Source organism: Acinonyx jubatus, chromosome A2, assembly GCF_027475565.1.
Source record: "Acinonyx jubatus isolate Ajub_Pintada_27869175 chromosome A2, VMU_Ajub_asm_v1.0, whole genome shotgun sequence".
In the NCBI taxonomy this organism is placed as follows: Eukaryota; Metazoa; Chordata; class Mammalia; order Carnivora; family Felidae; genus Acinonyx; species Acinonyx jubatus.
The window spans coordinates 70131191-70157734 of record NC_069383.1 but is presented as its reverse complement, the minus strand read 5'-3'; the positions used below and the strand labels follow the sequence as shown (position 1 = coordinate 70157734).

The 26544-nt window shown below is 36.4% G+C and overlaps 1 protein-coding gene across 10 annotated transcripts in view; it reads right to left on the bottom strand.

The window, feature by feature from the left end:
• Window positions 1-26544, bottom strand: part of SGCE (sarcoglycan epsilon) — a 68856-nt gene that overhangs the window by 28784 nt on the left and 13528 nt on the right. For 5 of the 10 annotated variants that reach the window (XM_015066537.3, XM_027071902.2, XM_027071900.2 and 2 more), the window contains exons 2-5: window positions 22965-23072; window positions 12486-12608; window positions 10335-10492; window positions 4550-4622 (exon numbers count right to left, since the gene is read on the bottom strand). In XM_015066537.3, the coding sequence (XP_014922023.2) occupies window positions 4550-4622; window positions 10335-10492; window positions 12486-12608; window positions 22965-23072 (462 nt within the window). The remainder of the gene's footprint in view (window positions 1-4549; window positions 4623-10334; window positions 10493-12485; window positions 12609-22964; window positions 23073-26544) is intronic. The other 5 variants (XM_027071908.2, XM_027071905.2, XM_027071906.2 and 2 more) reach the window with 2 other exon arrangements.

Genomic DNA, 26544 nt, shown 5'->3' with positions numbered 1-26544 from the left:
GTACTTCACTGCCCATTTGAACAGAGGACAGGGTTGAAGCACAGAGCAATGTTCTTTCCAAATAGAGATGTTACAAAATATCTGTAATTGTTTGTGAGTTATTTACATATAATTTGAAATACCATAATTTTAATTTGCGTATTCCTGATCTTTTTAGAGCATGCTGAAACATTACTTTTACTAAAATAAATACTGGTTATATTTTCAAACAGAAATCCGAAACCATAGTAATTTCTCTTTTGATCACTCCATAATTAAATATTCTAGGGAATTATATTTTAAATTTCTCACAAAATTCCCTACCTCATGTTGTTAGAGATTCACTTAGCTTTTTTCCTTTTCAACATCTCATCAAAATTTCCCTCTAAAAATTTTTAAATTAATATTTTTAAGTAGCCAATGTCCAATTCAGACTTTCAGTGTAACTAAGTAGAATAGATAGAAATAAATAAAATTTACAGTTGACTCTTGAGCAACATGAGTTTGAGCTACACAGGTCCACTTACATGTGGATTTTTTTTATATAGTGAGTACTGTAAATGTATCTTCTCTTATGATTTTTTCAACAACATTTTCTGTAGCTCACTTTATGGTAAGAATACAGTATATAATACATATAACATATAAAATATGTATAATAGACTTATTTATGTTATCATTGGTAAGACTTCTGGTCAACAGTAAGCTATTAGCTATTACTAGTTATGTCTTTTGGGAGCCAGATTTTCAACTGCTCAAGGGTCAGCACCCTAACCCCTGCATTGTTCAAGGGTCAACTGTATTTCAGTTCCTCAAATGTTACTCTTGAATTAAAAAACATCATTTCCTATATTCAGATTGTTCTGTTAAGATAAAGAATAGTTTTGGGGTGCCAGGCTGGCTCAGTCAATAGAGCATTCAACTCCATCTCAGGGTCATGAGCTCAAGCCCCATGTTAGACATGGAGCCTACTTAAAAAAATTAAGATAAAGAATAGCTTTTTATGTTTAATAATATTTCTGTAGTAATAAAGGCTACTTTTTTGGGAATACTTACTATGAGGTAGGCCAAGCTAAGGGACTGCGGTGAATTATCACATTTAATACTCACGACCAGGGGGTGAGTAGGTACTTGCTCTGGATTGTCAGAAGGGGAAAATGATCTTTAGAGAGGCCCAGAATTTTGCCATCATTTGAACTTGCCTCATATATTTTTTATCTAAGCTAAAGGAGACCGTGTATATAAAGTGCTCAGTGGAGCTCCTAGCATAGAGTAAGAACTTATAAAATAGTAAACTTTAGCAATTATTATAAATAATATGAACAAGCTGTTTACCTGAATTCTCCCCTTAGAAGGAAAAGAAATTGTTTCTGGACTATATACACATTTAAAGTCCTCAGTAGTAATTACACTACATATATTCTCTGATTTACTTCATTAAAACTCATACATCTGTTAAGTATTCCACTCTTACTCAATAATTAAATAAAAACTAAAAATTACACAATAAATAACTGAAATCTTGATGACCTCACTTCTTATGAAGCCTCTTTAATATTAAAAGATATTTGAAGCCAGAGGAAGATGTTCAGGGGAAGATGTTCAGGGGAAGATGTTCAGGGAAGATGTTCAGGCTTTAGAATTTTCAAGGGGGTTTTCTAGACTATGGTGTCTCTTCCTAAAGACTGAGTTTTTTGAGGCTCTAATCACGGAAGGTTCTTTATTCATCTTCTACACTGCCATTTATTCTGCTTGTGATTTTGTTAGATTTGCTTGATGTATAGCCCATCTGCAATCTTCTAAAATATGATTTATTTATTCTATTTTATGTAGATAAGTTTCCTGTTTTATACAGATACATTTCCTGTTTTATACAGATAAACAGTAGTTTAATCATGCCACATTTTTCTCCATAGTGAAAAACAGCCATGCATAAATATGTCATGAAGAACAGTTTCTTGGCAATAAATAATATTTATAAATAATACCAAATATAGTTTTTGAGTGTGCTAGAAGTCTATCATCCATTAATTTTACTCCGTGTTTTTATATCCACTTTTCCAAAAAAGCGTGCAAAACATTTTTCTTATTATCAATGCCACTTTTTGGAGAACTGTTACTTGGTTTTTCCTAATCCACGTGACCCTGTTTCGTGGCTCCTTTCTGAGACCCACTGCCGCCACACCCCTTGGAGGCTCTGGGTCCTGCAGCTGCCTGCTGTCCACCGAGCCAAGAGCTACTGCCAGACCTTCCAAAGATGAGTCATAGGAGCTTTCTAACTTTGGGGAAATCCCATGCCTGCTATATTTGGACATCACAGAGGCCAAGGGAACGGCAGGCCAACAAATTGGTGGCAGGCCCCTGAGGCACTAGACCCAATTTAGAGAATCACTCTATGTACTCTCCTTCAGCTCCAAGCTCTGTGATTCTACATGACTAATTTCCCATTAGGTCTCTCAGAGGAGGAGACAGCTGGGCAGAGAGTCAGACTGAGCATGATTATCCTGATATGCGACTCCTGCTATTTCTCTTCCTAACCTTATCTGGGAGACACGGCACGTGTGTAGGCCCTGCTCAAAGATGTACATCCTAGGGCCCACATGCACTCCATCGAGACCAGTGAGGATAAACGCATGCTATTTGGTTCACTGGTTTTCACAGTTTGGGGCCACTGAACCCTATGTAAAAGACAGTGGGGCAGCTCCGCCCAAAATAAAAGTGGAGGCTTCCAAAATCTATCTACTCTTCCTCCTTCACCAACACACCTTTAAAACCCCCAATACAGGGGCACCTGGGTGGCTCGTTGGTTAAGCATCCGACTCCTGATTTTGGCTCAGGTCATGATCTCACAGTTCGTGCGCTTGAGACCTGTGTCAGGCTCTGTACTGACAGTGCGGAGCCTGCTAGGGATTCTCTGTCTCCCTCTCTCTCTGTCCCTCCCCTGCTCATGCTCTCTCTCTAAAATAAATATACATTAAATAAAATAAATAGCCTGTAAAGCCAACTTTCAATCCTACAGATGTATCTGCTTGAGCATAGGTCTCTACATATCAAACACATAGAGGACGGATGCCCGTGTATTCTGTATCCACCAGTCCTGAGACCAGACTTGAGGAGGAAGTTCAAACTGTATACCAGACTGTCTTTCAATCTGTAGGGACTTCTGCACCTGAGAAAGAGGAGCCCCTCTGGGAGCATAATGGTGAGGTTAGTGGTCCAAGCCCACTGTAATGTAACTACATCACTACACTGATGAATTCCCAAGGAGAAAGGGAATTTTGTGATTATTCTGACCATTAATGGTATTTCAATTCTATAAGGATAGCTTAGACTGGATGCGAGCATCCAATTACAATTGCAAAAGTCTTCCGGATCCAAACAGGAATACCTACCAAAAGCCCTTGGGAAGTAGAAAAGGGGACAGGGAATCTTCTGTCCAGGCCCACAGAACTGGCATTTGAACTTGCCTTTCATATATGAAAGTCACGTTAAGTTTTAAACTAGCACACTGTTGTGTGCAATTGACACTGCTAAAACACGTAGGAAAAAACTCACGTATAGGGGTTCAAAATCTTTAAGCAATCTCCCCAATTATGTTTTGCAGCATCAATTCTATAAATATTGCTTTCTTTCAAATAGTGTAGAGGTATTTTTCAATTCAATTATCAAGAATTGCAAATTAGTAGGTTCTAATAAAATATTTTCTTTGCTCATTTAATTGTACTGGTAAATAGAACTATGAACTCCCTATTTAAGATGCACAATTGCTTTTACTAATTTTATGGGTAAAAATGCTGTGTCAGTTCTTCTGTTACCCTCATAAATGATATCTAGCATAGAGAGGAGTATCCCATGATTTACAAATTTTAACTACAAAGTTTTTAGTGGCATGAATTTTTTCCCAACTGAATGCCAGAAAAGGGTCAGAATACTTGAGAGTGCAACTCTTAGAATATTTCCTGTGTCCCTAACCTTCCAAATCCTTGGGAGTAACTTACAATGTGACTATATGTAACTCCAAATTGCTGATAGGCTCTAGCAATGCGTGATTTGCTATTTAGGAAGGAGACTGTGACCCAAACTCCAGTGTTTTCCCATCAACAACTCTCCATCTTCACACACAATTAAACCACTACCTATGATCAGTTTTAAAGTAAAGTAATAAAACTACCTAATAATTACTGACTGTACACTCTGAGCTCAGCCCCATGGTAAGTACATTTCAATCCTTAACTCAGAGACTCCTTCCTTACCCCAGACTTGGGAGAGAAATGCTGGTCTTAGTCTCATTTTACAGATGATGAAACCAAGGCTTGGAGAGATAAGTGGCCCATGTGGCCCCCTATTCTGAGCTTTTCAGCTTTTCAGCTTTTCAGCATCATCACACATCATAATATTTTATAACCAGTTAAATATTGCTTCACTTTCTTTTCTACACTTTACTACTTTATTGGTAACATTAGGTATGTGGTACCTTAAAATCTTGAATTGTGTTTTACATAGATATAAAACATAATGAAATACTTCTGGTAAATAAGAAAACAATCAGCAACATATCCTTCGTACCTACCTTCTGCTGACATTATATTAATTATCAAATTATGCCTTGCAGTCTCAAAGGTACGCCTATTGTAGGCAGTTATCTGTTAGAAAAAGAAAATCATATTAAAGAAGTGAAATGTTATTTGGGAAATGAAATTCATTAAGGACGAAATGAAAACAAATTGTCGTTCTTTCCATTTTCGTTATTTGTTTATATACTTACAAAATGTGCCTTCTCCGGGCAATAACGACTCAGAGCTTTTAGCAATGTTATGGGAAAATAAATAATTAGTCAAGTCTATTTAACATGCAAAAACAAAAAGTTAAAATCGGAAAGACCCTTTTATAGAACACCATTAAGTGCTAGTACCAACGAAGATGCATCATTAGTAAATGGATTAACCATTAGAAATTACTTACCAGTGCCGGTCTAAGATTTCAAAAAAGCCAAAACAATGTATTTTTGCACTTTTAAATGGAGCTTAAGGATTATACTAAAAAGTACACTTTGAAAAAAAGCACATCTCTGTGTTCTTTGTATTCAGTAATAAACTGCACACCAACCAGTCAAAAAAATGCATGAATAACCCCTTGGACCTCGTATCTCCCAATGGGAGCAGAAGAATAATAAGGATCATAGTCTGTAAAGCTTATGGCACATGCTCAAAAACACAAATCAATCCCTTTGTAGAGTCAAATATTAGTAAACATTTGCAGAGCCAATGAACTTACATCAAAGTCAACCGCGAAATGGCCAGTGCAAACACCAAACAAAGCAAAGGCCAACAACAAGATAGGGCCTCAAAAATTAAGGAATAATTAACTTTATAACAGATATTAAATCATTCAGACAGGTGTGCAGTACCTCAAAAACAACAAATGATTGTGCAATCGTCTTAGAATCCCAGCACTAGCCTTCTGGCAGTGACAAGCTGTAGTGCACATTGAGACAAAAAGAGCAGGACAAAACTGACTCAAACGAAAAGAACAATCTGGCTCATTTAAAAATAAATATCCAAGACTGTTATAGCATCATATGTAAGCTTTAAAGGAAAGAAATTACACTCACCAGAAATATTATTTGAGAGAACAATAAAAAAAAGAATTTTGGAATAAGTAAGTCCAAACCTTTAACACTATTTGACAGTACATATTCTGAAAAGCATATTATTGCACGAAGTTAAAAGGATTTCTCTGTCCCCAATTTGTCAAATTTCTGTTGGGTTTAATGACTTCCTTGTTGCTGTCTGTTGGGACACATAATCAACAAGTTTCCCACGGGACACTAAAATTAAGACGAGTCATTAAAATAAGTTAGGAACTATTGCTTACAAAGAAGCAAATGAAAAAATGCAAAAAAGACTTGAGGATTTTAAAAGTTTACCCTGTGAAATAACTTAATCATGTTCTCAATGGGAAAAAAAAGTATCAATTTTCTACTATTTGTTAGAGTATCTCAAAGCTAAAACTCAGAAAGATCAGACATTTTCAAGTTCGTGGCAAGATTTTTTATGGCTAACCTTCCCATAATTATCACAAATTTCATTATTATAAATTTCATAAATTCTAATACTTTTTTTTTAAGTCACAGGCTACTGAAGAGAATGAAGGACCTTTCATAAATCAGGGAGAGAATTTTATCTGAATTTATATTAAATGTTTAATTTTAACAGCTATAACAGAATGCAGTCTATCACTTCTAATGAGGTATTTAAATAAAGTAACATTTTAACGTTCTCAAATTTTACTTCTCATGATGATGTGAAGCCCTTCATAGCAGAGAGGTATGCATGCGTTCAGGCTTTTTTGATCCCCTATTTCTAGAACAGCAGCTGATCTATTTTAGATGCTTAACAAATACCTAATGAATAAATTAATCAGTGGGTTTATATGTTTAAATATTAGCTTAAGATATGCAAACCTCTTTTTGACTATGTTAATAGAATATTTTAAAATACTGTAAATGTGTTACTATACACAAATATAGATATGTTATTTACAGATAAATCACTACTTGTGTTAAATGAAAGATATGCTAAATTTTCATCATTACCTTTTTAGCATATTATTTGATACATATTGGTAACATTATGTTAGTAGTAAGGTATGAGTGAGAACATCATGAACCCTTGAGAATCCTGGCTCAAGACATGTGTTTCTCTCCCATCCCTCTCTGCAACCAGCAGTAGCCATTTTGAATTTTACGTTTATCATCCCATTCGTTTTTAAATATAGCCTTATTATAAATGCATGTATGCTTAAAATATGTTAGTTTGCTTGTTTCCGAGTTCTATAACAGTGTTTAACTATATGTAGTCTTCTGGGGCTGGTTGTTTCATTCAACATTATGTTTAAAACATTTGTCCATGTTGCTGGGCAAGCTTACATTCATTGTTGCTGTAAACATTCAATAATATTATAATAGAGTTGTATGGTGACAGATGGTAGTTACACTTGTGGTGAGCATTGCATAACTAGAGAGTTATCAAGTCACTATGTTGTACACCTGAAACTATGTAACACTGTGTGTCCACTCTACTTAAAAAAATTTTTTTTTTAATTCACTGAATGAAAACTCCACAATTTATTTCTCTATTCTTCTCATAGACTTTTGTTATCTATTCTCTTGCCGACAGGCTTTTGGGTCTCCATTGCTCTGTGCGTTTCCAGTGTTTTGCTATACAAACATCGTTCAATAAGCATGATTGGCCACACCTCCAGTGGACATTTGCAAGTGTTTCTTTTGGGTATATGCCTAGAAGTGGGACTATAGGATTATAGGGTACAGTGACACTCATCTATGTGAAATATTCAATACTGTTTTCCAAAGTGCTTATCTAATCCCCATATCCACCCTCAGTGACTTTTACCAAGGGTAAAATTCTCATTGTGGTCTTAATCTGAACATTTTTCATTACTGATCAGAGTAAGTTTCTTTACCTAATTGTCATTTGTGTCTCCTCTTTAGTGAGATGTCTGTTCATGCCTTATTACTTATTTTCATGTTTTTTTCTTATTACCAAGTCCTTTTTAATAATTTAGATACATATCATTAGTCAGCTATATATTTTTAAAATATCTTCTCCCAGTTTGTGGGCTGCCTATTTTTTAACGATTTTGATGAACACCAGTTGACAAGTGTAGCACAGTAAAATTTATCAGTCTTTTCTCTTAAGTAAAAATGTGTAGGTATTGTTTAAGAAATCCTTCCCTACCCCAAACTCAGAAAGATATTCTTCAACCTTTTCATATAACAGTTTAAAATTTTTGCTTCTCATATTTAAATCCTTAAACTATCTAAACTCAAGTTTTGTATTTCTTATGAAGTAAGAATTTAATTTTGTGTTTGCCATATGGCTAACCAATTCTCTGAGCACCATTCACTGACATCCTTTCCCCCAGTCAGCTGTGGTACCATCTCTTCAGACGTATATCATTGTTCCTTATGTAGATGTATCCGTTTCTGGGCTCTCCATTCTATTAATTGGTTAATGTGTCTATCCCTATATCAATACAACCTTATCACAATTACTAGCGATTTATAATAAATCTTGATATCTGGAAGGGAAAGAAACCTTCCTCCCCTCTATTTTTTTTCTTTAGGAGTGCCTTGATTGTTCTTGGCACTAAAATTTATCTTCTTTATAAATTTTAGAATTAGTTGACATTAGTTTCATGAAAAAAACCTATTGCAATTTTTCTTGGAATGGCATTGAATCTATAGATCAATTAGGGGGGAAATGATGCCTTCATGATTTTGAGTCTTCCTGTCACTGAATGGACTACCTTCTCACTTATATAATCTTAGTATCAATTAGGTTTTATAAATTTCTCCATATAGATTTTGCACACCTTGTGTTATATTTATTCTAAGTGCCTTACAATTTTTGCTGTTATTATAAATGGTATCTTTTTAAAACATATATTTTCTCAATACTTGTGTTTCATGTATAGAAACAGAACCAGATTTTTCATATTGATCCTATAGTTTACTCCTAGGCTTTCTTAAAATTTTAATAGTCTATAGACTATTTATATCATTGAGTATTCTATTTCTTCCCTTAAATACTTACAGATTTAATGGTCTTTTTTCTTTCTTTACTGCAATGGCTAGGATTTCTAATATATTCTGTAATAAATGTGATGGAGGGGTTCACTCTTGTTTTGCTCTTTCATTTAAATGGAATTCCTTTAGTGTTTTCCAACTAAAAAAATGACATTTGACATTATTTTAGGTAAATAACCTATATAACTTTACCGAAAATTTTAAAAAAATATTTTGACAGTAACTCAAAATAACCTTTTTCTTATAACTACATATATATCTATGTAGATACTTATATGTTCTATTTCTGTATCTTATATCTACATTGTCTACTGGAAGGAGATTTTTGATAGAAGTCACTGGAAAGTCGTATTAATTCAAACTTCAATTCAAAAGAAGAAACACCTTCTCTTTGCCAACACAGAAGTTCATATCCACAGTCCATGGCTGATTAAAACTTTGGAGAAAAACTCAAAGCATGTGATCCCCTGAGAGTTTACACCAGATAGAAAACATGCCATTCAGGACCTGTACAAGCTCCTGGCAATTCCATTTAGTAGCTCCTATGATGCTGCTCTGGTCACTACCACTAAACCCTTATGGAATTAATAAGTTAAATTAGAAATCTAAGCTCCTGAGGCATCAGGGTATAAAACTATAGTAGGACTCTCTTGCCACTGACTGCCATTATAATTCTGATTTTGTTGCATATGACAGGGAAACCTTACTAGCTTTTATATCCATTTAGTTTTTATAGTGTTAATTCCCATTCAATGTCAATATTGCTTTTGTTATTGTTTTAATTTCTTTTTTTTTTTTCAATGTTTATTCACCTTTGAGAGACAGAGAGAGACAGAGTGTGAGCGGGGTAAGGGCAGAGAGGGGGAGACACAGAATCCCAAGCAGGCTCCAGGCTCTGAGTTGCCAGCACAGAGCCCAAAGCGGGGCTCAAACGAACAAACCGGGGGATCATGACTTAAGCCAAAGTCGGGACGCTCAACTGACTGAGCCACCCAGGCACCCCTATTGTTTTAATTTCTAATGTCTTCCAGGTGTGATGTTAGGTACTGGTGAAAATCTGATGGATTATAATAGCATCCATTCCTTCCAGAATAAAGGCCAAACATATCACCCTGGCTTATGGAGCCCTCAAAGATCTACCCCTACCAACATCAACATCTCTATTCCCATCATCCGCCCTCTGGAGTGCATCCTGCCTTTTAGCCACACTTAGAGTTCTCTAGATCGCGTGGTTTTGCTTACACCTCCAAGATTTTGATGTGCTGTTTCTTCTAAGATAGCCTTCCTTCTACTTGTGAAGTGAATTCCTATTTACCCTTTTACAACTCGGTATCAAACAGTACCTTCTTATTAAAATAGTTATGACAGTGTTGGCTAACAATGGATTTCCATTCCAGTGCTTCAACTCCTGGAAGACATAGCAGGACTCACCTCTTACTCATCTTCTACTACCAGCAGTTATCATAATACTTAGCACATGATAGGAGCACATGTCTGTTTAAAGACTGTATTTCAATGAACATGCAATTTGAAATTAATATATAAAGCAAATAAGTTTTAAGTTTGTATTTATTTTCTTACAGAATTCATATTATAGTAATCTATCATTTTTAAATGTCTTTTAATTTTTTCACACTAATTTAGACTGCTCCCTTTTTTATATACAAAGCTGAAACAAAGACCTTGGTAGATAAACAGAAAGGAATGGCATATTTCCAAATTAAAAAAAAAGTTCTAAGTAAATTACCTCAATTATTGTTGGTTTCCCCACATTTTCAGCTGTTGGAGACCCATACAGGACACCATCGCTATATGGTGTCCTTTGGATATATCGAAGCCATCCAGGTCGGTCTGGGTAACCCATTAAATTTGTGTTAAATGTTATAGGATCATTACTAATCTCGCCTAGATAAGAAACACAGAATTAAGATATAAGACAGTTATTTTCACACATGTTGCTTTGGTAATTTCAATCAAAATATTTCTAAAAATTTTTCTTACATTTGTAGCAAACTAAATACACACCAACAAAACAAAACAAAACAAAACAAACAAACAAACAAAAACCCAACCCATCTGGGAATTTCAATTAGAGCCTCATGTAAAGAAAACATCTTTTTGGTTGTTTAGTTTGCCTGGAAATCTTATGCAACAAAGAAAAGCAGTCATACAATGTTTTCGGAAATTTGCTTTCTTTTCTTTCTTTTCTTTTCTTTTTTTCTTTCTTTCTTTCTTTCTTTCTTTCTTTTTTTTTTTTGTCACATAGGAGTGTGAAAGTTCTGCCAAGGAGACAACAATCTTTCAGGAAAATCCTCTAATCATGCTGATGCACACATTTTCTTGAGAAGCCTTTCTTTCATAACACTCTGGATACTATCAAACTAATCATAATGGACATCTCAAAATGATAAAAGTATTATCAAAACAAAAATAATGTAATTTTAAAACTTTGGAGAATGTTATAAATCCAAAAAGAACTGTAATTAATAAATAATAATAATAGCACCATTTGTTAGAATGTGCCTGGTCTCTATAGGCACTATTTCACCTGATTTTCAAACACACCTATAAAAATGTTGCTAATAATATTAGCCCTAATTTTATTCATGGGATATGTAATTTTCCATGTTAAGTAACTTCTCCATGGTCTTATTAAATGGTGAAATTAGAATTTAATTCTGGCAGATTCCAGAAACTATGCTCTTAACTACATATTTTCTTCACAAACATTGGAGCTACTGCTCAAAAGGCTCAGCTATGTTGTTTTGCAAACACAGAATGCCACATAAAAACCTTTTTTTTGGGGGGGTGCCTGGGTGGCTTAGTTGGTTAAGCAACCATCTCTTGATTTCAGCTCAGGTCATGATCTCATGGTTTGTGAGTCCGAGCCCTGCATCGGACTCAGGGCTGACAGTGTGGAGCCTGTCTGGGATTCTCTCCCTCTCTCAAAATAAATAAATAAACATTAAAAAAATTTTTTTTTAAATAACTTATAAAAAGATTATTTTTTTAATGCTGGTGAGAACATGATTAACTATTTTCTATGACTGTTTTCAGGTATGTTATTCATCACATAATTTACAAAAATAACATTTATATTAATTCTAATGCTACAATTCTCAAAAAGTTCATTGTTTGTTACTTAGGAGTCATAGTAACAAATATATTTTTGCTTGCTACCCTTTCTATATTTTAATTAATTTGATGGTATTCATCAAATGGGGCAGAGAGAGAATGAGACACAGATTCTGAAGTAGGCTCCAGGCTCTGAGCTGTTAGCACAGAGCCCGACATGGGGCTCGAACGCACTAATTGTGGGATTATGACCTTAGCCAAAGTCAGATGCTTAACTGACTGAGCCATCCAGGTGGCGTTAAACCAACAGTGAATTAAATAAGGTTTCACAATTAGTATTATTTTGAAGGAAAAATTAATCTTCATTATATTATGAAGTTATATAAAATTATCTCATATTGTAAAAGCTTTCTTGAGAACTCTTTCTAAATACCATATTTCATTCTCTTCTACAACATATGTATAGTCTTCTAAAGATCAATATGCTACATAAGAATCGAAGTCTTAATATGGAAAATCATAACTGTACAGCTATAATTATTTCTACACGAATACAGGTAGGTCATTTGTCAGAAGCACAAAACTCAACATTGGAAAACTAGAAACAAGCTTTTCTTTTTTAATTCAAAAATGAATTATTTCCTTCTGTGATTAAATTTTTAATCTTAAAACAGGAAATATCCCTACAACAGCCAATTTATCACATTTACAGACCATTTTGAATAACGTTAATAATATTTGATCATAGACCTTGTGAGTCATATACACTGAACAAAAAGGAAAATTTAGTAAATTACCCACTTGTTTCCCACTGAGAACATACCAGGCTTGGGGTAAGGTGGAAATTCCCCCTTAAAATACTCTCTTTCCAAAACATGAACAAAGAGGACACCTGCAGATGGGTACACATTCCGATCAGAGTGCACCTTGGAGAAAATAGTGTACACTGAAAACAAAGGAAAGATAAGAGATCGAAAGACAGATAATGAGAAACGCTCATAGTTTGCTTACACTGCAAAGAAGGGTTTTGCTTCTTTAGAAATTTCTGGGAGAACTGAAGCAGCATGCAAGATATTGTTAAGAAGTTTGTTTTAAAGGGAAGTGACTTCAGGACAAAACATGAAACAACTCTTTCAACATGGTGCGTTTAGACACTCTCAAATATTATGTAAACAAAAGTAGGCACATTTAATTATTAAAGCTGTTATTAAATAAGAAGACATTCATAATATTTTTTTGGTAATTTCTTTTTATGGAAATTATTACCAACAAAATATATGAGAAATGACCCACCACATAATTATGATTACAGTTTCTTTTTTCTTTTTTGAAAGTGAAGTATAAAGAGTAATTTTTAAGTGGTAAAGATCTACACCATATTAACTATTTGCCAGACAAAGTGTAGCAGACTATATAATATCAAATGTATATAATAGGTGACTTTCATATACGCTTATAAAAATGCATTGGATACTTTTTCCTCATATTTATCCTAGAAATGATTTACTCCATTTTACCTGATCTTGACTTTTAATAATTCTATTAATCTACTCTAGTATGCTACATCCTAAATAAACATAACAATCACATAATAAAATTCAGCGCAAATGATTTCTTTCAATGAAATGGGGCAGATTTCATGAGTTACCGATTACTTATGTGTTGTGAGTACATTAAAATGGCTAAATTGGTTTAATTAGTTCCCACCTATTCTTTTTCCTGTGATATCATCATCTCCACCAACACATTACTGCCATTACACTTGTCACCTCTACAATCTTTTAGTTTTTTATCTTCCTGATTGGCTAGTGCTGGCAATTTTTAAACAAATAAATCCTATCAGGTCAGTTCTTTCTCTTAGTCAGTGATGGATTTGTGAATGTAGTAATTAACCTTGAGAACCTCAAGACTGCTTACCCTAGGCTCACAACTAAAAGCCCTAGATAGCAAAATCACTGACAGTAAATTTTTCAGCATAAAAATACAAACTCTCACAAAATGCTTCTTTATCTGTGAAAACTTGTCCCTGCAGTTCTATGGATGGCTGACAAAAATGGAGAACTGAATGAAAATATTGTAGCTTCATGTACCCATAGCTTTGCTACTAAAAACGCAACTTCAAAGGCTATATAACAGATGGAAGGAAGCTGCAAGTTACGTTTAAACTAGGTACGTAGAGAGACTCCTCCTTTCCTGACTTGATTTGCTAGTATTCATAAGTACTCTGCATGTGGCCCTTAGAATACCCAACTTCTTCCCCCCAAGAACAATTACTCACCTGTGGAAATGGTCCTATTCCAAAAAAAAAAAAAAAGAATGAGCAAGTCACAGAAAAATAGAGAGGATGAGAATGTGAGATTTTTCATCAGTTGGATTCCACAGCCTCCCCTGAATGCCAGGGGCTGTGGAGAATGTGAAAATGGAGGAGGCCCAGTCCCTGCCTTCCATGAGTTCACCATTTGGTTTGGGAGACCAATGCCCACCTAATTAGGTATGTTCCCAGACATATGGACTGCTCTGGCAATACATAGTAAGATGGTGAGGAGCAATGGAAGCTGGAAAAGATCTGGAAAAGATTTACGTAAGAAGCAGAGTTCCATGTGGCTCATAAAATACTAACAAGATTCTGAAACTCATAGATGCGGATTCGGGCATTTCAGTGGTGAAAATTTGTAAGATACAGTCATGGGATACTGGGGGGACCTTCCAAGGAAAAACAAATTAAGTTGTGATCTTGAGATATATTTAAGGCAAAAGGAGAAAAACTAGGAAGAAGAGTCAAATTATGGAGATTTGTGAACCCCTACTGAGAAGTTACTTCATTCTGTATGTCAAGGTGGTTAAATTCTAGATCACAATCCTACCCTCAAAGCACAGGAGTACTTTAAATAATCTAAAGGAATCTCTCTAGAGTTTACGTAATTTATTCTTTCTAGAGATTAAAACACCTTGAAGTCCAGCACTGAATTTAACTTACCATTGTTATTTTCTTGGCACTTAGAAGGTGTCTGACATATTTGAATAATTTTATCAATGCCTGTTGAATGGATGAAAACCTTCTACTTAAAAAGCACTGTGGAGGTAAACACAGGTGTTATGTTTGTGGACTAAATGTATACATAATACTTAAATTTCATCTTTTTAACGAATTAATTCTCACATGTGTGTAGCAGTTTATGGGTTATCATCCTCCATTTACATTATAAACTAAGAGTCTCCCTTAGTTTTTGCCGCCATCAGGTAATAAAAGCTAGCTTCTAAAGCCAAAAGAAAGGTTGTTCATATTAAACAATATTGAAATGATTCTATTTACTATATAGCCCTTGGCAAGGCCTGAAGGGGAACCACGAAGGGGTACCTGCCACTGCACATCACCTCACTACAAGGACTAGTATGGAACATCTCAGTTTCCGCTTTCATAAAAACCATTGCTGTGATCTACAGAGCCAAACCACAATTTACCATGGCCCTCGTGGGTTTTAAGATGACATGCACATTTCTTTATTCACATGTACTCAATTGCCTTTCTGCAATGTGCTGAACTGCACACTTGCTGGTCAGTTACCTTGGCAACTCTGCAGTAAAGGCTGCTTCACTGTAAGTATAGTACACCATTCACTCTGAGAAAAACATGATATGGATGTATGGCACATTCATCATCTAGAAATGGAAAATGACTAAGCCACTATGTTTTGTTTGTGAAAATGATACTTCCTTTCTGCAGCATCAGTTTAAATTACGGGCACCCACACAACATTTTAGAGAAGGGCCCTTTACCCTTCCCTTTCCCATTTGTTACCTGCAAAACAAATCACTCTTCAACAGAGGCTATCTGGGTGGTATTTACACCTAGCTTCCTTTTGGAAACAACACGGGACACAGAATTCCAAGTTACAGGCTCTTGTTCTAAGCATGAGCTATATAAATAACGCTGATTTGGTCTGCACCGACACCAACAATGGCTGTGACTCAGTTAACACGTGTTGCATCCACATGTACCTACGCAGTACTCACAAACAGAAAGCCTGAAGTGTATTGCTTTCCTTAAAAACAAATCTTAAAAATCAAATTTAAACATTCTAAGAATCCACAGTACTAAAATCTAATGATCTCTGAAATATACATGTGTACAGTGTCATGCTAATCAAACTGAGGTCACAGGCTCTGGTCTCTCTGTGTATCACATGGCTTTGCAATTGTCTACGGCTGCAAATCCATTACCTCTGCAAACACATGCCACTGGAAACAAATGAAACTGAAAACCAGTGTGTGGCTAAATCCCGTGCAAATCCATCACCATTAATGGGAAAAACAATTAAACCAAAAATTCAACCCACGGGGGGTCAAAAACAGCATCTTCAAACAGCAAGGGTAGCTAGATTTGCAAAGATTAAAAACTGAGGACAGTCACAGAGAGCAGATTGTTTTTAGGAAAAATTACATATCTAAGAAGAGCAAAAGGGTGTGTGGGCAAGGGGCCAGGGTCCCTAAACTCAGTTCAATGTTCTTCATTACCATGCTACCGAAAACTTTACAAAACTGTTCTCTGTACATTTTAGTCATAAGGTACAGAAAACTATAGATCATGTCAACAATCATGTGACAGCAGAGAGCCAAGAATCAAGTAACAGACGGTGATGGCAGTAACAATAAAGTGGGGCCTCATGCTAGCTAAATAGCATCCTGTCTCCCTTTATTAATAGTCCATTTGAAATTTCTCCCTAAGGGAGCCACATCGTGATGAGGGTGTGCATTTGAGTGCTTATGTACAATTACTTAAAAACAAAAGCAAATTTGGATGTATTTAGTAAACATGAAATTTTGAAAGGATTATGGTGGTGCATTGCTAGAATTTATAGCATATAACTTCACAATTATCACAAGGATTATTTTTAATGGCATATGTGTGTGTACAGGCACGTACAAAGTCCCTTCTCTACAAAAAAGTCCAAAGAACACTTACCAGACCTTTTTCTGCATCACCAAGAACAAGTGCACGGTTATAAAATAAACTAGCTGCTGAGTGTGAGACCCTGCAAGTCCCAGCGAGATTTAAATCTGAAAGCTGTCTCTCCACTGAAATCTCTGAGAAGAAAGTCATAAAGTATTGTTAGTATTCACGTCCAGGTGTCCTCTGTTAGGCACCTATTTTGTGTATATCTCTCTCATAGATGCTTTATCAACAAATTAATCATTCTAAAGGGTCCACTTATATCATCACTTTCTAACTTTTAAGGTTTAATAAGACACAGTAAATTCTCACTTTACCAGGAGACCCAAGGAAGGAAACAGTTCAGAGAGCTGAGTTTTCTAAAGGATGGAGTCCATCCTTTTTCATGATGGTACAGCATCATCATTTGGCACATCAATTACTGCACTCTGCTCTATTATACAATGATGTCCTTATGGACCGTTTGGTTGCCTTGTCATTTACTGATCACACACCTCCGCTAGTGGGTCCCAGTCTGCTAATGCTTTTTAAGGTTGTGTGTTTTATAGATTTTCTGTTTTCTCATCTGCAGACAAGTTGTCAGCTGTCATTTCTCATTGCTATCAGTATGTTTCCTATAGCAGCTTCTCTATCCCTTCTAATTTGCTGCTATTAATCTGCTGCATGCACGTTTAGAAACCAGACTACCAAATGAGGTGGCGTTGTGTGTTAAAGTAAGAACAAATTTGTTCTGTCTTAACGCACGCGGGGCTCTGCTAGATGTGAAAAACAGGAGCCTGCATTTGCCGCATCGATTTTGGCCACCTTTTGTGGCAGATTTCCTGGTCCTTAGTTGATGCGGTATACTTCTGAATAGATGATCTTACTATAATTGGGACACAGCCATTATTTGAGATGGCAGCGTAAATTCCATGTATTAAATGCATTCAGAAATAAATAAGTGTACCATAGAAAGTCTTAATTCAACCCATACATTATGTAAACACGAACTGTCAAATCAAAATGAATGGATTTAATGTGTTGTATAAAATAATTTCTTACATATCTGCTGTGTGGGAAATATACTGCATAATTTAAACAAAGAGATCTATTGATTAAGTGATCTATTACCTTCAGCAATAGCTAAATCAGCCTAAGAATATTATAACGCACTATAATTAATAAGTAATTTATTATTAAGAAATTAAAGTCTACTTCTAAAAGCATTTCAATTTTGTTAATTTGCCTCTCATGTTCAGAGAGTTTTAAGACATAAGCTGTTCAATGGGAAGCATGACAAGAGTACTTTAACTGAGTGAAAATTACTTAAATAAGATGGTGCATATTTCTCAACTGTTCATAGCACTGCCTGAAAAAAACTGAGAGTAAAAATGATGAAGAAGACTTTTAAGTACGTTTAAGATGAATGGTAATACTGAACAGCCATTTATCTGGCACAGCTTTGAAAATAAACTTTTGCCTAAGCAATGAGACATTCCGATTCCTCAAAATCCTCTTTACCTTAAATCCTTATGCTAATCCTAATGTTAAGATCCAGGATATCATTTTAAAAGAAAGTTACGTAAAAAATACAGTTGCTAAACTTATTATATGGCCATCCCTGGTAATTAAAACTTATAAGTACTGTCAGGAAAAAAAATTAAGTTTGGTCTTATACTTTATGGCTTTACCAGCTAAAAGGCTTGGAGCCCCTGAACACACAGCACCACAAGAAGCTGCTACCAATGAATCGGGATGGATTCTAAGAGATGAAACTCATTTGCTGTCTCTGCCTCAAGAGAACTCATTTCAGGGTTTCAGAGTCCGATATATTTATTGTTTCCTTCCCAATTTATTTTTTTAATGTATTATTTCTATAGCCAAATTGAAATTTAATTACTAACCTAGATAATTGCTGTAGAAAACTATTCTGAGGAACATCAGTATCCAGCTAGGTACACGACCTTTCTGTGGGGTTTCTTTTCCCCCTCTCACTAAGATTTATCTTATATTTGATCAATCCAGGTTTATAAATCCTGACTTGGAATCAAAAGTTTTTCTCAGCAGTCTGCCCTTCACCTTTGAGTTTACTCAACATCAAAGTACTGCAGGCCATTCATTTGGCGGTGGTCAGCTACTGTTTTTATTTCAGTCACAGACCATGCCTAGGCTGTAGAATTCATCACAGGGAAGGCATTAAATTGCTTTTTTAACTTCATTCCTTTAAGAGATAAGGCCACTTTTCTTTACATGAGGTAGAAGAGAAACACTGCATCTTTTTCTACAAAAAGCAAAAGGTTTTTTTTTCCTCCTGACCAAAGCCACTTACCGAAACTATTTTTCTACACTGGAGTGAAACGTCTTGATTTTCCATATAATGATCACATGTTTTTGTTTTGTCCTGTTGTTTTTTTCTTAAATGTCAGTTGGAAAGTGGTTGCAAAACATTGTTAATTGGTGATCGATGAACTTAGTCTCGTGAATGCTGCTGTTGAGAAGGGCTTTAGATGTCATCCTGCCTGAGCATGCCAAATATATTTCTCTACTAAAGATAGATCATAGCATTACTTCCTACTTGGATATGGCCTCAGCATTCTTCTCAACCCAGAATTCCTGACAGACACTATCAATCGGAATTGGCATGCACTTGCCCCCCTGGAGAGTTCAGTCCTTCATTTTATAGATAAGAAAATTGAACCCAGACAGACAAAATGATAGGTTCAAGCCTACAGGAGAAGTAAGAGGAAAGGCTGGGACTTGAACCCAGTAAGTCATGTATTTTGTTGATTTGGAAGCATAAGGTAATACATTTGGTGGTTGTCTGTACCTTGTATTATTACGATCTACTACAGCAAGCTAATTATGTTGCATAATGCCTGCACTTTCTTAATCTTTTGTTTGATGACAAACCAGAATTTGTCCAAGTTCATTCTTCTATTTTGTGAAGTTACCGTAATAACACTGCACAACGGGAAGAAGTGAGTTGACAGTCACAACTCCAAAAAAGAAACAGACCTGAAGATTCTTTTGTTTAAAGAAAGAAACACACTTGAAGTTTAAAAGGAGACATTTCAGCTGGCATTACCTGAGCCTAGAAGGAGAAACTCATATCCCTGATAGATGGTCTTTTGAAGTCCTGGAACTTTGTGACTCTTCCTCCTAAATTTGCCACCTTTCAGAGGCAAAGAAGAATATGTATTTTCAGCCATAGGAGCACTTCCTGCTCCTCTCCAACCACAGAGGAAAAGAAGTCATCTAGAGAGATATTTCCATCTTCAAGGCATGACAGTCCTTGACTGTCAGTAAGCTAAGGAGGAGCTCCTTTAAGACAGCAGAAGAGAATTCTAACGAATTATTCAGAGTACATATTACTTTATTCCCAAGAAGGTCAAATTAAAGTTTAAGTTTAATATTAAATAATTAGGAAATCAGTACATGATTATTTTGACTTTCTCTAAGGAGAAAGTTTGTTTCTTAGGGGAAAAAATAATAAAAGTTTATCAGTAAACCTAAGGCTCACCCATTTTGGAAAGTGAGTTGTGTTAAGAAAGAAATGAGAATTTGAAAACATTTATCTAAGTGCAGTATATGAATGAGTAATGTGAAGGCTTATTCCTTTTTTATTTAAATTATTCTGGGATAAATTTTAAGTTCCTCTACCTCCACCCTAGGGGGAAAAAAAGGGAATCTATATTTAGAATGCTCTTTATGATTTTTGTAATTTGTGCCAAGATAGAATGATGCCAACTGTGTGACTCTGAGACTTCAAATTCCTCAAAATCCTATTTACAGAAGAGATACCATCCCACTGCTAAAATTTAGGACAGAGCGTTATTTTAAAAGGTATAGAAAAAATACAATCACTAAACTTACTTTACTCTACAAATGCTCTTAGAATGTTTTGTGCTCTCTTGAAATTGTCAAAAAGAGATGATTGGAATTCCCGGTCAAGAACATCTCAAAGAACATTTGATACCTGAGGTAGCATTTAAAACGGCCTTGCTCTATGAACCACTAGAAACAATTCTCTTCGTTCAGTTGATAAGGCATCATTCTCTGTATATTTTGATAATACAGAACTATAGTGATAGTATTTAAATTGGATGAGAAGACCAGGAAGGGAAAAAAAGCTAAAGGTTGAGTTCAAAGAAACTGAGGATGTGGTATCTCAGTAGATTTAGGATGTATTGATCACTTCTATTTTGAGAACTGTAATTATCACTCAAGTTCTAAGGAGAAAATCAGTTTGGGATCCAATGAGAGCATGAAGTTTAAAAGAGGAGGAGACAAGTATCTCTTGAAGATTCTGGAGAATGCTGCATGCAAAGATCTTGGAATCGCACACTTTACTAAGAAAGCACCACAGCAGGGGCACCTGGGTGGCTCAGTTGGTTGAGCGTCCATCCAACTTCGGCTCAGGTCATGATCTCGTGGTTCGTGAGTTCGAGCCCCTCATTGGGCTCTGTGCTGACAGCTGGGAGCCTGGAGCCTGCTTCTGATTCTGTGTCTCCCTCGCTCTCTGCCCCTCCCCCACTCATGCTCCGTGTCTCTCTCTCTCTCTCTCAAAAATAAATAAACATTAAAAAAAAAAAAAAAAAGAAAGAAAGAAAGCACCACAGCAGATAACTCATCGGGGCTCAACAGCTTATTGTGGAACACCTTTTTGGCAAGTCAAGTAGGAAATGGAGGGACATGCTCAAAGATAACAGGAGTTCTAGAGATCAAAGTGAAAGAGAAAAAACTGAAGAAAAAAAAGAATGGATGACTGTAAATTTAGTGCAGAATGGTGTGAAGTCCAAAGGGAGAGTTTTTGGTGATCTCATGTGGGGCACCAGGAAGCAGAGCAAGTCCCAAGGCCTCGGGAGATGAAGAGATTTAGTACATTGCAGATGGCAACACCGAGAGTCATCTGGGGCCATAACTAGGAAGATCAGAAAACAGGAAGAGGGGATATGCCTAAGAAGCTGAGGGCCCTCAGCTTGAATAAGGAAGCATCCAGATACTGATGATCATCATGGGTAATTCCCTTGAAGAAACCAGGAGGAATCCCTTGAGAATATCTAAGGAAGGTGTGGGGAAAGGACTCTGAGATGATGGGCTTCGGTCCTGGAACAAATGCATTTTTTAGTGCTTTTTTAAACAAAGTTTTGTGATCTTCTCATGGGAAGTTATTGTTATAAAACTCTATGTTTTATTATGGATATTACCAATCAAAATTCCTTTAAAAATGCAAAGATATTTGCGGGTTTGTTTCAGAAACAGCAGAGTAGAAAATTGGAAGCCTCTGTCTTACTGTGAAACAGACCTGGAAGTGGATGATTCCAGCTAAGGGATAATTTGGCGCTAGCTGGAATAAAGCTAGTGACCTCTAATTTTAGAGCTGTATGAAGAGAGTGAGGTAAGCCAGGAATCATTCCTACAAGGTACCCAGGATTTGTTATATGGCAGTAAAGCCATTTTTATCACATAAAATTACTTCTCTTCTAAACACATTTTTAAATTGCTATTTTTATAGACACTTTGGTTGCCCCAAAGTTACGGAAACCAGGCTACATGCAAACATGCAGGAGCACATATAGCCAAAATTGTGTATGTGCATATGTGTGGTTGGGGTGGGGGGTGGTGGGCAGAGATCTTAAAGGCAAATAATCAAGAAATGTTAAGTGAAAGCTTATGATGATAATCAGCATTTTGAAAACAACTCATCTTTTGGTTATTAAGTAAGTCTTTTTCTCCCTGATGAAATGCATTATTTCAAAGGTCCTGGCATATTGCTAATGGACACATTTATGATAGGGAAGAAAAAATTTAGGAAAAAAAAAATCATCCAAGGGTCAGGTCATCTTTCCAATAGAAAGTAAGTGCCATCTAATTATTTAATAGCAAAACATAGCAATTTGGTTTTGCAACAACAAAAAAATCAGTCAAAAAACCATCCACAATTAGCCAAAATATTTTATGACCATTTTTCTAAGGTTGAATAAATACTATTTTTAAAATGATTTATGTTAAATGTGCTTCTTAATGTTTTCCAATGTTGTAAATAAATTGTTATAATAACCACACTGGGACAATTTTTATAAGTGGCAAGGTAATGACTGGATAAGGGTCACAATAGGTTAAAAACAAGAATTATTTTTAGTTAAAAAAAAAGGCAAACTACAGCAAAGGAAAAAAAATTTAGAAAATAATGGATTAAGAACACAGAGGATCAGAAGTCTTAGAAGATTAGGAAAACAAAATCTGATTTTTTTCAGACTGACTTACCAAAAAAAAAAAAATCCACACATGACTAAAAAAGCAAATGGGATACTAGAAGCGAACATTTAATTGACCCCCCAAAGGGGATTTAGATTTACCACCTAAACTCACCATCTTTCTTCCCACCAGTCATTTTTCTGCTGAAAATATAATTGTTGGCCTGTTTGGTCTTCCAGTTAACTGTTCCATTTATGCCATCAGCACAGCTTAATAAAAAAGCTTTTCAGAATAAAACAAATGCACAAAAAATGAAATTAATGTCACATTAAAATGACTATCACAGATCAGCTACTATTAACTGGGATTAGATTCCTTTCAGCCCACTAGCTGTTTAATTCCATTTACTAAATATTTGTTGTGTGTCACTACAAGGAATATGTAAGGATATAAGGTAAACAAGATACAGGTTCTGCAACTCAACAAGTCCACAATCTTCAGGGATTGATCATTCATGTACACAAATATGAATGAAATATATATGCATATAATCATTACACATATACACAGTGGTAGAGAGAGAAGTACTACAAAACCCTCAGGGGGGAGCCATAATCCCTGGATAGGGATGTTGTGATAACTTTAAAGTATGTTTTACATTTTACAGTTGAGGGGGCGTCTGGGTGGCTCAGTCAGTTAAGCGTCCCACCCTTGGTGTCAGCTCAGGTCATGATCTCACGGTTTTGTGGGTTCAAGCCCCACACTGGGCCTGTGCAGCTGCCAGCACAGAGCCTGCCTGGGATTCTCTCTCTCCCTCTTTCTCTGCTCCTCCCCCACTCACACTGCAAAAGCTCTCTCTCTCAAAATAAATAAACATTAAAAAAAAAAAGAAATTTTACAGTTGAGTTTTTTGGAAACATTACATTGGCAGAAATGAGCAGAATTGGGATTAGGGGCTAATAAATAGGAGGCTATCTCTGGAGTGCAGGGTAGCAGTGAGCCCATAAATCAGTGGTTGAAGCAAAAGGAAAATAAAGCTGGGGCCAGTTACATGACATCATGCAGATAATACTGACAAAGTTTTCAAATTGCCGCATGTGGGTCAGTTAAAAGGGGAGTCAAAGATGGTTTTGACTTTTTGAACCAGAATGACACAAAATAGTGATACATTAGGAATCCCCCCAAAAGGAGTCAGTTTTAGGAGGAAGATGATAAATTTAATTTGAGATATATTAAGTCCGGGGTATCACTTGGAATATCCAGGTGAAACCATCTAAGAGAAAGATCAAAATAGAACTCTGGTTCATAAGAGAACTTAATGGGGTTTCAGATACAGATTGGAAATTCATCCCCAGAGGAATGATTATTGAAGCCAAAACCCCAGCATAATTCTTTAAAGAGACCATGCTCCCAGGTCACATGCACTAGGCACCCTCATATATCAGGTGATCTGGAGAAGACACACCTTCGTGTTCTTGAGCCATTCATCTATTCTATTTCCCATCATCGAACCACCACTCTTACTGCTTACTCCCTCATTTTTCATCCTTACCTTTTTTTTTTAATTTTTTTAACGTTTATTTATTTTTGAGACAGGGAGAGACAGCATGAACGGGGGAGGGTCAGAGCAAGAGGGAGACACAGAATCTGAAACAGGCTTCAGGCTCTGAGCTGTCAGCACAGAGCCTGACGCGGGGCTCGAACTCACGGACCGCGAGATCATGACCTGAGCCGAAGTCGGATGCTTAACCGACTGAGCCACCCAGGCGCCCCTCATCCTTACCTTTTAGACATGATATTCGGGTACGATTTTCCTAACTACAACATTGGGTCTCCAACACATTCTCCCTTCCTCTAACCATCTCAGGTATGTTCCCTCTGGGTTCAGCTCAGTCCAGGAATCCCGCAGGGTATACCCTACAATTTTGTCCTAGCTTCTGGAGCTGAAATATAGCAAGAAGGAACGCACAAAGAAGTGGCAGGGACAGCAAAGGCAGAAGAACATGGTAATAAATACATTTATATAGCAAGCACAGAGGATGATTCAGCAAAGAGCAGCAGAGGCAGAGAGGTTGGACAACTGAGCCTGAAGTGTCACATATGTCAACACAAGAGATATCAAGGAGACTGGAATCAACATCCTCACATACTGCAAAAAGGTCAAAGAGAATGAGAGTTTAGAAAAGACTGCTAGCCTGTGTAAAATGAGAAGTTACGGGGGACTCCTTGAAAGTGGAGTTGCAACAAAGTGACAAGAATAGAAACCAAACCGCAAAAGGTCAAGATATAGATGCAGCAAATATAGTTAATCTTAAGAACATTGGCAGGGATAGGGGAGCAAAGAGATTAAATGATATGATAGATAGACGGCGACAGAGCAAGGCGGAGAGAGGGCAGGTTATCTGAGTGTGGGAAAACAGATTTTGTTCAGCTCGGGAAAAGACGCAAGGAGACAGGCAGACTAAGGATAAAGAAAGGGAGCAAACCTGATGAGACACGATGCAAGAGAAACTAGAATGGGCGAAACCAGCATTTACAAGTAAAGAAAATACCTCACGAATCAGAAACTAAGGACAAGTGAAGATAAAAACATCAGCAGGAGTACAGGAAGCTTCATGTTGAAAGGGGTTCCTCACCCTAAGAGATGAAATGTGTATTTCCTTTTTAAACTGAATTTTGAATAAAATTCTGAACTTTAAGTAAATGATGAGAAATACTGAGTTCCCTTCCAAAATGGAAAAAAAGAATACAATTCAACACCCAAGTTATTAAAAACTAACAAAGAGGCAAACAAAACCTCAGGTGAACATTTCAGTGATGCCTGCAGGTGGAAATCAAAGGCCCTAGCACCCCAAGCAAATAAATGACTTGATGGGTATTTAATTTTTAAAATATGCAAACTTAAGTGTACTAATTTTATATCTACTGAAAGACCAATCTTCTGGATGATCCTTCTAAGAAATGGTTGATTTGCTTAATAACTGAAGTTATGTCCTTTTATTTATTTTTAGTTTTTTTTAGGCAGGCTTCACGCCCAGCACAGAGCCCAATGCGGGGCTTGAACTCATGACCCTGAGCTCAAGATCTGAGCTGAGATCAAGAGTCAGACCCTTACCTGACCCTGCCACCCAGAAGTCCCAAATTGTTTCCTTTTAAATCTAGGTGAAAAACACAGTTGTTACTCCCTAAATAATTTAAGCTAATATAGGATCAGAAATGTCCATGGCCTCTTGTGGCCAAATATCTCCCCCACCCCCACTGCATTCTCTTGATCACTGGGTTCCAAAGACTACATTCTGGTCACAGAAGTATCATTTGGGCAACTCTCTAAAAATACATATTCATACCCCAAAAAATTCATAACAAAAAAATGTTTTAAGCACATATTCATAACTCCAACGTGGAGAGTGTAGGTACGTGGGGTACACAGTTTTATCAGGTAATTCTCATACACAATATGAACTCTAGAAGACTGAGAGAAGACCTACAAAACCCAAGGGTATATAGGATATTCACTGAGTCACATCATATGTGCCAAATGTAAGGCTGACCATAGAACTGAAAACTTTATCCACTCCTACCTCCACTTTCCCATGGACTGGAGAGTTACCATAAAGAACAGTTTGGAGTGACTGGGTCAGTTAAGCGTCTGACTTCACCTCAGGTCATGATCTCACGGTTGCTGAGTGTGAGGGCTGTCTGCTGTCAGTGCTGAGCCTGCTTTGGATGCTCTGTCCCTCTCCCTCTCTGCCCC